The sequence below is a fragment of the Mastigoproctus giganteus genome, chromosome 6 (assembly GCF_048544385.1).
Source record: "Mastigoproctus giganteus isolate SK-2022 chromosome 6, ASM4854438v1, whole genome shotgun sequence".
Taxonomy (NCBI): Eukaryota; Metazoa; Arthropoda; class Arachnida; order Uropygi; family Thelyphonidae; genus Mastigoproctus; species Mastigoproctus giganteus.
In genome coordinates, this window is record NC_143580.1 from 51,846,117 (window position 1) to 51,859,487 (window position 13,371).

The 13,371-nt window shown below is 34.1% G+C and overlaps 1 protein-coding gene across 2 annotated transcripts in view; it reads right to left on the bottom strand.

Moving 5' to 3' along the window:
• The window catches only part of LOC150084252 (ubiquitin-associated domain-containing protein 2-like), a 154,582-nt gene that overhangs the window by 74,299 nt on the left and 66,912 nt on the right, over positions 1–13,371 (bottom strand). For both annotated transcript variants that reach the window (XM_090375128.1, XM_090375129.1), the window contains exon 4: positions 1,972–2,075. In XM_090375128.1, coding sequence (XP_090231254.1) covers positions 1,972–2,075 — 104 coding nt within the window. The remainder of the gene's footprint in view (positions 1–1,971; positions 2,076–13,371) is intronic.

Sequence of the window (13,371 nt, forward strand, 5' to 3'; positions counted from 1 at the left end):
AGAAACATTCCTGTACTTCATTCATTTGTCAAAAATCATTAGAATTAGTCATCTAACTCAACTTTAGCTCAAATCTAAAAGCACGCATTTTAAATATTGCATTAACAAAGAATTTTTGTATTAATGTGAAAAATAACAACAAATTCTGTCTCCTGTACTTCAAAATTTGCATTTTATGTGGTACTGTATTTCTTATGAATATAATATGCTTTCAAAACTGCATCTCTAAAAATTTATTTACTTCTGTGGGATGCATTCTGTTATTTTATTTATTAACATCGATATTTGAACATAATAAAGTGGAGATTACTAATTCTGAATGTTAGAAAAGTGCAACAAAAAAAGTGTGCTGCTGCACTTTTTTGAAAAAAATAAGAGATAATCGTTCTTTCAAATAATCCTTAGCAATATTCATAGAAAAAATTTTGGAAGAACAAAATGATTTATTTCCTTGTTAATATATACTGATTACTGTTAAATTGTTATTATTCATAACATTTTTCAGATGGTAGTTAAATAATTTTTACCAGTACTACTACCAGCAAAAACAGTTGGAAAGAAAGAGCCATTTCTTCAGTTATTACACAATCTGAAATCTCAATTCCATTGTGTGAATTTACAGAGGGTACTTTTCTAGGAACTTTTCCCCCGAACAGTAATGTACCAAGGTCCACACCTAAATTAGAAGTGGACCTATATATCAGCACACAGTTATGTAAATATGGGTATGAATGGGGCACCTGCCTAGGCCCATACATAGAATCACACAGATTGGAACAGGGATGCATTTCTGGGGATTTGCCCCAAGTACATATACAGGTAGTTCCCAACTTTATGAGTTAATTCGTTCCTTGCATGCGCTCGTAAAGTGGGAATTTTTTCCCATAGATGTAATGTTAAAAACAGGGGTTATGTTCTCAACAGTGAAATTTGACCATAGTAATGTTAAATAAAGCTCAACAAACCAATAGTTAATGCTTAAACAATGATTTATTTATCCAAAGAAATGAAAACAAAGCCTTTTAAAATCAAGCAGATTATAATAATGAAGACATTATTTATGTCACAAATGTTAAAGAATGTTTATTCTTCGTCATCATCAACTAAATGCACACTCGTTGATGGTTCTTCACTCATTGTTGGCTCGGCACTCGTCGGTTTGTTGAAGCACAAGGAGTCATCATCTTCTTCGGAAATGCTTCAAAGTCGTTTCCAAGATAGTCTTCTCTTTTCTTTATAAATTTCACGATAGCATGAATAAGCATTTTTTAAATCTGTAGCAAATTTTCTAGTGCGCCTGAAATTTGAACCTTGTGACTCGAAAATCTCGTTTGCTTTTGAAAACCTTCATCAAGCCCCTTGAGAGTGAAGGAATGAACAGGAGTTTCAGTTGTTAAATCTTCTTCTTCCTTGGCTTCTTCACATTTTGCCATTTCAAGGAGGTCTTCATTTGTGAGTTCTTCATTGTGTGTTTGAAGCAGATCAGTGACATCAGTTGTAGAAACCTCAAGCTGCAATTGGTTAAAGCAATATTAACGATCACTTCTGTTTCCTTTCGTATGATCTCTGCTGGTTCTTGAAATCCTTCAAAATTATCACTAAACTGATAACAGAGTTTATTCCAAACACCCTTCATGTTCTTTTTCTTCTCTGTTATTTTGTCCCAGGCTAGTTTTATTTTTTTGATTGCATCTAAAATATGGAATTATTTCCAAAATTCTTTAAGAGTTGGACTGCCCTCCTTATCTCTGCCTGAACAAATAAACAGACACACACAGTAGTAATGTATTGTATAGTTACGCGCACAGTTTGAAATTCCGTATTTATGAATGTTTAGCATTTATTTATTGGAATTAATGTTCATATTTTCAATTCTATTGATACTTGATATTTGGGGGGGAGGCTTGTAAACCCAGGAATTCAAAGCGAAAACTTGTAAAGCGGGAACTGCAAGATTAATCTAGTACTTACGGGCCTGTTGGCAAGTATGTGATGTGGACATCAATTTGTCTAAGCAAAAACAGAGCTGCTAATTCCAGAAATGTTGCAACTGTACAGGCTGCTAATAGATATGACTGAAATATATAAAAAAACGAGGTCAAACGAATTACCATTACATTAAAAATTACAGTACTAATAGCTTTAAATTAAAAATTATAGGCACTTAGAAAAATAGTGCAAATGGTAACAGAGGCAACAAATAATGCAATTAATGTTTATATTTGGCATTCCGAATGGTTATTAAATACAAATAAGTAGTTCAGTGAATACCAAGGAAGTTAACTCTAAAAGTATAACAGGCACACTTTCAAATTTATCACTCTAGAAGACATACATAATTAACTTCGGGTTATCTACATGCAGATTAACAGGTAAAATTTAGTAATTTATCATGTGATGGGAAGGCCTGAGTACACTACTCATCTAAAATAGAAAACCATACAGTTATTCAATATAAGGAAACCTTAATACCAACTATGTTGCATAAAATATAACTATAATGAATAACACAACACTTTTACCCAACTTTTTTCGAGTTTGTAATATCTGGTAGGTGTAGAGAATACTGTGTAAGTGCAAATCAGCCCTTCTGGACTATCAGTCTTCTATTCTTTATTTCCTTACCAGGCATCACTATTTCCTGTTAGATCTTTAGTCCTAACCAGAAAATTGTACAATCTGAAAGTGTTCAGATTTTGCAGATAAATTTTTTGATTTATTTTTTAGATAGTATGCTAATGATCTCATTCAATATATTCCATAACTCAGACAATCTCCTTCTTCAGCCTACTAATGCTGATTTCTGTCTTTCATATGCTATATTTCATCTATGAGTATCTAATAATCTATATAACCTTCAATTTACAATTTAGTGAAATAGGTCTTCATTACGCACATATAGAAAAGCTGGCAGAATCAGCCTGACACATCAGCTTATTGTTCTATTTCTTTCAAAAGTTTGCCCAATTGCTCCTTAAACTTAAATTTCAACCCCCATAAGAGCAGTTGGACTTTATTCTAACAGTCAATCACTCTTTGACTACAGAAAAATTTTCACACACCTATTCTACAATCATTTCCTCTCAATTAAAATAGATCTCCTCATTTATATATCAGGTGAATAAGTGAAAAGTTACTCTCAGCATTCAATTTACTCAGCACTTTTCAAGCTTTTAATCCCTCAATCAAGTCAGCCCACAAATGCCTGGTTTCCAACCACTAACTTACAGAACTCTTTTTTTTTTTTTGATAAGAATATTCCTTTGTGCCCTTAACCAAAGGGCAGCCAACCTTTATGAGCTTGGGAGCTACATCTTATTTTTTTTTTAACTTGCAGAACAATCAACTCACCACCCAATATTTTGGCTTGATTGATTGATTGATTGATTTGGTAGTTGTTGGCGCATCGGCTTCTGTGGCCATATTGCACCTCCCAAGGTTTTTGCAGTGCTTTGATCCAAGCCTGAGGCGGGAATCGAACCCGCGACCTTTGGGTTGCCGGGCAGGTACTTTACCCACTCGGCTAGCCCGGTCGGCTCAATATTTTGGCCTTATCCATTAAGAAATGATATACAGTCGAACGTCCCTATAACAAATTCGATAAATCCAGCGAAAAAATTCGTTATAGAGAAATTTCGTTATACAGAGAATATCTTTTTTATTAGAAATTGTTATCTAATTAGAAAATGAAAATGAATCTACATTTATTTTTAATGTATTTTATTTCAAAAACCATACTTATTTAAATTACGTTTACACAATTTTTGCCAGTATCACAAATTAAAAAAAATCAATAATTTTCGTTTGCACAGTACAATTAAAAAATTGTCTTTTTAAAAAATTTATTCAGAGCATTAAAAACATTATCAGGAACATTTTTAACAAAACTGTAGACCCATACGAACTGTTTTAAAAGCGTTAATCATTTCTTCGCGAGTTGGCTTTTCTATGGGTTGTTCTGATGCGTCTTCAGCATTTAATTTCTTCTTGATCATGGTCGCGTCTAACACTGCTCAGCAGTATTTCATCTTCATTTGGATGTTCTGCTGTGATCTACATAAACATAACTAACCAGTGTTATTTCATTTTCGATGTTTCCGGACGATTCTAATAATGTCCAAAAGTTTTTCAGTTGTGAAAGGGGCAGTTCATCTTGTTCGTCCAAAACAATTTTGAATAGTGTATTCAGTGACATCATTTGTCCAAACTTTTGCCAGTTCAGAGATGCAATCTCTGAGGTTAATTGTAACCTCCAAGTTTCTATTTTCTGATAACGCATTGACAATCTTCATTATTATTCTCTTTCGATAATGAAATTTAAAATTTTTAACAATGCCTTGGTCCATTGGCTGGAGTTTTGATGTTATGTTTGGTGGTAAAAACAACTTCGCACTTTTAAGTTTGGCAGAAATATTGGCAGGATGTGCCGGACAGTTGTCAGTTACCAACACAATTTTCCTTTTTTCTTTTGTTATATGCTTGTCTAGTTTTAATATCCATTCTTCAAAAATATCACTTGTCATCCATGCTTTTTTATTAATTTTATTAATGTAGTCAACTTCCAAAGATTTTGTGCCTCTAAAACATCTTGGGTTTTTTGATATTCCGATGACTAAAAGTCTTAATTTTTCACTTTCTGTCATATTTGCTCCAACTAGCACAGTGATTCCGCCAAAACATTTATCATCCTTAAAAGCAAGTGTTCTATTCGGTAAACATTTAAAGAATAAACTCATTTCATCAGCATTAAAAACATCCTTACGTTCATATTCTTCCAAAATCTTCTTTAAGGTATTGTTCCTCCAACTGTTGCAATCTTCTTCACTTACATTAATGCTTTCTCCACAAATAACCTTTTCCAGAATTCTGTGGCACTTCTTAAATTTATCTAGCTACCCAGTGCTCGCATTAAATTCTGTATGTCCAAGGGAATGTGCCAATTTCAGAGCTTGTTTTTAATTATTAGGCCCGATACTGGGATACTCTTTTCATGTATCATTTTCACCCATTTTAGAACAGCTTTATCAACATCTTCGTATATACACAACTTAATTCGCTTCTTGTCTGCTCCTCCTCCTTCAATTGCATTTAAAATTGATTCTCAATTTTTTTAAAATCGTAGATAAACTGCTTACAGGTATGCCACATTTCTCCGCAACATCTTTTTTTCTTAAAACCCTGGTCAATATCATAACAATCTTTGCTTTATCATTAATACTTAAACATTTTCTCTTCAACATTGTTTCCGCAATTGTAAAAATTACTGGACTGCAGCTCTTGCCGATACGTACACCACAAACTTCGCTGCGCTGGCTATATAGTGAATTATTAGTACCGCCTACTCAATGACGTTTGCGTGCCAATTCAACAGTATCACATGACCTTTCCTGTCAAATCACTTTAAAGAAATATACGACTTTGTGAATTTCTTTTATTCTGGTTTCATTCATATATACATGAAAGAAAATTCATGATTAATGTATGCTGTATGTTACTTTTCAGAAAAAAAAAGAAAAAAAAAAAAATACAAGAGCATATAGCCCATGTGATTGATGACGAACAAAATTAAAAAAAAAAAAAAAATTCATGAAACCATCTACTGGGAGTCCAGTTAGATGAGAATGGACATATATAATGATTGACAGGAAGGGCACGTGGTACAGTTGAGGTGAGAAGCGAATGTCAATCAGTAGGTGTTACTAAAAACCGACTATGGTAGCATTCTATGTATTGCCGCCACAGCATGCAAAAAGTTTACCGCAGTAAATTTCGTTTTCCCCTGAGCCAACATCAATTTACAAATCTACCCAAATATTGTAAAGTTTACGACTACTTTTAAGAAAACCCATTTGGTTTAATAACTGTAACAAAAATGAAACAAAGACCATGCTACGGGCATCAATGGCCACATGTGTTCACTAAAAGGATGATTATTTAATTCCAGATGCTAATGTGCAATTTCGGAAGGAAAGAGGCAGTATATTTGAGCGGCTGTTTAGCAGTAAATGCTTGAAAATTTTCAAAAATGCTTTTACTAATTTTTTTAAAAATTCGTTATAGAGAGACTAACACTTCGCTATATGGGGTTAATTTTACATGTAATTTCGTTTCAAGGTGCAATGTTTTGTGAAAAAATTCGTAATATAGAGAAATTTGTTAAAAAGAAGTTCGTAATAGAGAAGTTCCACTGTGTGTGTGTGTGTGTGTGTGTGTGTGTGTGTGTGTGTGTGTGTGTGTGTGTGTGTGTGTGTGTGTGTGTGTGTATGTATATTTTTCTTTCTGTTATATAAGCTGGTTAAGCTTGCATTATGTCAGTGGTGTGGCTCTGATCTAGAGTGCTGTCTGTTCTATAGATTAGTTTTCGCTGCATAAGGACCACCGCCATGCAAATCCTCTGCATTGGTTGATCTATCAGAGAATGGAGGGGTGGTTTGGTTCTTCGATATTTCTGCCTTTGCGATGATTTGTATGACGATTGAAATGCAGCGATTCCATGACCATTATTGGCCTCGTGGTCCTCTGTCGATATGGGGCATGATGGTCAGTCTATTATTTTGATATTTTAGTTTTTTGGTAGTTTCTTTAACCCTTTTTTGGTGATATTTCACGTCTTTTGGAACTGGTACCTTCAAGGGCGGTACCGCTAAATTATTTATAATTGGCATTATTTAAATTTATATCGTTTTTTATTAATTGGGTTTAATGATTTAATTGACTAAATTATACAGGGGATTATCGACTACCTTTTTGTCTTATTATCTCTATTTTCCCTTCCCTGTTTGTTTATTTTATATTATTTTGCGTTTTATTTCGCTCTGCATTATTGCCGTACTACTGGCTGATGATTTTATTTAAATATCATATTTATTTTAATTATCAGATATAATTAGGCATCATGTGGAGGATGTGCATTTGCTGCCTCTAATGATAGCTACATAGCCATATTTATTTATTTTTATTACCTTTACCTAACTTTTACCTTACATAATATATATATATATATATATATATATATAGAATAATAGAATGGAGAAGCTATTGGTATATGCTGGGGGGGAGGAAATTAAGATTTAGATAAGATTAGATAAGCAGTATTATGATAACATGAAATATGGATCATGGTCACTGCTAACACAAAAATACCCTACAACCATAATGTATATATTAAGAATTATTATTATTAGTGTAAAATATAGTAGGTAGATATTTATGCTTAGAATTAGACTAATGAAAATACGGTGTACCCTGGGAGCGATATACGTGTTGACCGAAAGGGGGGTGGGAAGATAGGAATCGAAATTAAAATAAATATAACAAAAGAAAAAATAAACCAAATGGAATTTTGAAGAGACGACCAAGGTGGAAATAGCATTGCGGTGTCATTCATAATTTTAGTGTCTTCTTCAGAGGTCATCCACCAAAATAATGAAAAAGACAGCAATGCTCTTTCTTCTGTTTCCGACATGTTCTGTATGTCAAGTTACACGTGCGAAAAACCACGTGGTAAATCTAATATAAATTTTGAATATAATTTAGAATAAAGTTTGCCAATACAAAATTGTGTTGATAAAGTAATACATACAGATCATGGATGACCTTACAGAAGTAAGTAGAACGCGATGAAGGTGGAAAAACCAAAGACAAAGGTAAGGAAAATTCGAATGACGGGAACTTACCGCTACTGGTCGGACTGACAGAAAAGACTGTGTCAGAGGATTACCAGTGTATTTATGCGTGGGCACATTAGCACGGCGCCTAGCGTTAGACCAAATTTCAGTGTATGTTTGAGATGAAATGAAATTACGTGGGCGGTGAAAACTACGCTAGGATTAAGTACATGATGCTCCAACTGCCCAGAATAGTAAGAAATATAATAGCTGACAAAGTAGCAGTAGAAGGCAGCTAAACTTTGTTAAGGCGAAAAATAGCTTGGGTAAAGTTAGAAAAATAGAGCCCTGATGTTGTGGTCGGTAAACTAATGGTGCACAGGGCATAATATGTAGAGGTTAGCAAAGTAAAAAGATGATTATAGTAGAAACATGTAGTTTGGCTAGGGTGGTTCGGGGTTGCAAACCCGTTCCTATAGTTAGGACCCTGAACGAATGTCCGAGAGTTAGTGCATCATGTATTTAAGTCAGTTGTGTTAAAAGTGGTATAATTGAATACAATTTAGCTATAATATTCACATATAAATAAAGTTAGGATTTGAACATAATTACAGGATAAATACACTGTGTTGGGCCAATTGGTGGGTACGAGTTTTCCAGGCTGTAAGACACCACAGAGACCTAGTGTATTGTATTTACACTATATACATACTTGATATGTATGGGAATGATTATATGTCAATAATGCTGTTTATATTAATCTCCTTAAGATTCTTGTGCCTTAGTATGTTAAGGGCTTTAATGATATGATGGCGCAGATATGCTATAGGAAAAAGATTGTTTATCAGTTTCCTGTATAATATCTTGATGTTATCAATGGCTATTTCATTATCGCTGCATATGGTTGCTATTCTGATGCATTGTGCCAGAATAACATTGGCATGTACCTGTTTGGAAATATTTGAATTCCATTGTGTAAGGTTTACTATGCTAAAGTTGAATGCTTCACGTTTGTTGTACAAATTGATGGAGGCTATGTCATTCTTTAACTTAATGTCTAGATCCAAGAAATGGGCTGCTGTATCAATGTTGTTTGTTTTTTCCAGTATGAGTTCGTTGGGGTATAAGTGTCCATAATCCTTGATGAAATTCGGGCTGTTGATCACTATTAGGTCATCTATATACCTATATAGGATAAGGTCCTGTGGTAATGATGTTTCTGACCAATATAGATATAGGTTGACTATTATGCACGAGGCTGGGCTGCCCATAGGTGTTCCATTGGTTTGTTGATACACTGTATTAACATCATATATAAAATTATTGGAGATACACAGGTTCAGTATGTTGTTCCAGTAATAGGTATTGCAGGATATACAAAGGGTACTAGGAAAGTTTTGCAATACAGCTTTGTTTATTTAATTTTTTCAAAGTAATTTCCTCTACATTCAATACACCTCTCCATCCTCCGAAACCAATCTTTAAACCAGTTCTGCCAAGTTTCACTAGGGAGTAAAGCACACTCGTTGTCCCAAGCCCGTAGAAGGTCCTCATCACTGGAAAACCGCCTCCCTTTTAGCTTCATTTTCACATGCGGGAACAGTGCAAAGTCGCAGGGAGCAAGGTCTGGACTGTAGGGAGGGTGCTCGAGAAGTTTCAGTCCTGTCGTGGTCAAATATTCAGTGCAGGCTTTGGTGCGGTGAGCTGGAGCATTTATCGTGATGGAGGTACCAGGTGTCCATTCTTGACTTTGGCCGCAGGTTCTTCATAGATCCAATGACTTTAGGCAGGCATTGTTCAGTATACCACTTAGCTGTGACTGTCTTCTGCGTGTCCAAAACGACACGTTCCACAATTCCACTCGATTTGAAAAATACAGCTATCATTTTCTTCTTTACAGATCGGGATTTTCTGACAATTACGGGTGTGTCGTCATCATCAAAGACCCAAACTTTGTTTTGAGCCTTGGTCGGCAGATCGTAATAGTACAGCCAAGTCTCGTCACCTGTCACGATGTTGTTCACATACCGAGATTGTCCCTTATCAAACTTTTTTAACATCTCCTGGCACCAAATCACACGTCGTGTCATCTGCTCTTCAGTCAGTTGATGTGGCACCCAGAGAGAACAAAGTTTCTTCACGTGCAAATGATCTTGCAGAATCGAACGAATTGCTGGTGCATTTAGGCCCAACGTATCTTCTATCTGTTGGTAGGTCACTCGCCTGTTTTCGTCAAGCATTTTACTCACGGCTGTAACGTTTTCCTCCATAACTGACGTTCGTGGCCTTCCCGGCCTCTCAGAATCCTCCAGAGTGAAATTTCCCCTTTGGAATTCTCTATACCACCTGAATATCGTTATACGATGTGGACAATCATCATCTAGTGCAAGAGTCATTTCTTCTAAGCACTGGTCTGTGGTTAAACCACGCACGAAATTATACCGCAAAACTGTCCTTATCTCATTTCGTGACCACGATGCCATCGCAAGCACTTTACACTCTCACTACTAATGAATAACTGAGCCCATTGACTTGGCGCTGCGGCTACTATGCACGTATGAACATGTCTCAACATGCAGCAACAAGCAGCTTCCTGTGATTCATTGTTGCGTCATATTGCAAAACTTTCCTAGTACCCTTTGTATAATCCTTATATTTAGCATAGATATCTTTGAGTACAGATTTTAGATTGGTTTGATTAATACTTGTAAATAGGCTGTGGAAATCAAAGGTTTGAATATTGTTGACTTTATTATTCTGCAAAAATTTTAATACCAGTAGGTTGTTGCCTATTATTCTGCTGTTATGTATGTTATGCAGCAGTGGTTGCAGTAGTTGTTCTAGTGTTTTTCCAGGTTTGTGCACATAACTATTTTTGCACGAGGTTATGAATCTGAAACCTATTGGTTTTTTATGAAATTTTGGAATGAAGTATATATAAGGCAAGTTGTAATTGTTCAAGTTCAGCTTTAGTTTTTTATTGAAGGCTATTAGTTTTTTTGTAATGCTATTGCAGGTACTGGATATAGGTTTGTAAGTATTGCTGGAGTTAAGTTCATTTGTCAAAGTTTGTGCATAAAAAGATTTGCAAATGAATGCAAAGTTGTTTGCAGCTTTATCCACAGGTGTGATTATGAAGTCTTTATGTATTTCTAGTAGTTTTTGCTTTAATTTAGCCAGGTTGTGGTATTTATGCTGGTTATATATATTTGAATTGGGTAAAGCATATTTTTGTTTGAATAGAGTGAATGTATGGCTAATCCACATATGGTATGCCTCTATAGGTGTGTTATTTTTGTAAGCTAGTTGGAAGCAGTAGTTTACCAGATCTTGATATATCTGTTTATAGAAGGTGGTTATATTTAATTTGGTACATGGTCTGAATTTAAAACCTTGTGATAGTACATATCTGAGAATTGGGTCTGTAATTATGTTTAGATTACCAGTGATGATGTGTCCATAGTCTGGATCAATATATTGTTGCATGATCAATATATTGTTACTAAGTTTGCATATGCAGTTGTTGGTGTCTGCAATATGGGATATTAAATTGGTAGCTATGGATTTGTAGTTACAGGCTAATAATCCAAAGGGTTTTTTGTATTTATATCTTACTTTTATATAACTTCGGCTGGCATTAGGAAGTAGATGATTATGCTGATTTATAAGTTTATTGATATTTATATTGTCCATGATCTGGCTATTGAAGTTCAAGATTATGATTGATTCGTTATCACCTGTTGTAGTGTGTTTGTTTTTTAGGTTGAATTTACAAATATCGTTTATTATATGAAAGAGATGTTTGGACTTGAAGTTGAAAGTGTGTATGAACTTGTGCAGTGCTCTCAGTATATTGTGTTTAGTACTGAAAAGTAAATTATGTATATAATGTACATCTATAATATTTTTATCCCATTCTTTAAGGGTGGTATAAAAATCGCCTAAAATAGGCTTGTGTTTAATGCTGGTATTTTTAGATTTTTTAGTACGTTTGTGTGGGTTATTGTGGAATTTAATTATATTGAATTTGTCATATATACAGCAGTCTGTTAAGTTGTTTCCACCTTGGTCGTCTCTTCAAAATTCCATTTGGTTTATTTTTTATTTTTTCTTTTGTTATATTTATTTTAATTTCAATTTCTATCTCCCCCCCCCCCTCGGTCAACACGTATATTGCTCCCAGGGTACACCGTATTTTCATTAGTCTAATTCTAAGCATAAATATCTACCTGCTATATTTTACACTAATAATAATTCTTTATATATATATATATATATATTTTTTTTTTTTTTTTTTTTTTTGCTTTAAAATTTACATTTTAATAAAATGCACTTTCAAAATAAAGAAAAATTTTCTTCTTTAATAAAAAAAGAAAAATTTTCATATTATATACTTGTATTTATTGACATTAGTAGGAAATTTGATAATGTAAATCACCAGCTATTTTCAAATAATCAGGTTCTTCACTATTCACAGATTGTCAGTCAAACAAACCAACAACTAATGGTAATGAACTGAGACAATTAGGCTGGACACCTGTTGGCAAGTTTGCACAAACATGCAAAACAAGATAACCAGGCAGTTTTGTGTATAGTATGTCTGACTATCCTGGTAGTTCCAAATATTTGGTGCCCTTCTTTTCAAAAAATTATGCTGTTCACTTTTCAATTTTTTTAAAATTATATCAAGCAATAAAGTTTTATCATATGAGCATGGAGGTAAAAATCATTTTGAATTACCAAAGTTTTCAAATTGACAAAGTATTTCTTGCAGAAAATTGGTAATTATAGTCTCAAAATATTTTACAAATTCAAATTACACCAAATTTCAAAATTAACAAAGCTTTACTGAATTTATTACACTTTCAGTTTTAAGAAAATATTTTCAGAATGAATACATAAAGAGATCCAACTTAACATTACTTCAGGATCAGCCAGTGGACTGCAATTGACTAATTGGCCAATCCTTGCCCTAACCAATCTTGTCACCCTTCTTAGCATCCTCTCCAACATATATTACCTAAAATGTAGTCATTAGGTCTGTATGCAATATTCAAAATATGACTTAACTATAATATTATGTATCACTGAGAGAAACTGCAAACTATTTTAGAAGCCAGTCTACACTCCTCAGAGAACATTTAAGAGTGTACAGTTAATCCCAAGCCCTTTTCAAGTTTAATTATGGCGAGTTTGGTGTTACCCAAGCGACCCGTTTCTCTACAATTACTTCTGCCCAGATGCAAGACCTTGTAATTTTCAATGTCAAACCTCAGCTGCCATTTCTCAGCTCATCCAAATAATTTATCTAGTTCCTGTTGGGGCAGCATACCCTGTTTATTGTCATTAACCACCCTGCCAACCTTTGTATCATTAGCAAACTCAGGCATTAAATATGAAAGACCTACATCAATATCATTAATAAACATTAAAACAAGTAAAGGACCTAGCAATGAAACCTGTGGGGCCACACTCATAACATTAATCCACGAACAACAACAACGTCTATTTATAACTACTCTCACCACTTAACCCTTTATCTATAAAAGTAACTTACCCTTAATGTCACAATGCTCCAACTTATACTTTAGTCATTCATGTGAGACTATATGAAAAGCTTCACTGAAATCTCAGTAAATGTCAAAATTATTTTTTTTACTAATTCTTTAGCAACAATCTTATAGTAGTTGATTAGATTAGTCAGACATGATCTCCTGTAACTAAGCCATGCTGTGGTACTCTTAAAATTCCATTCCTGTTACAG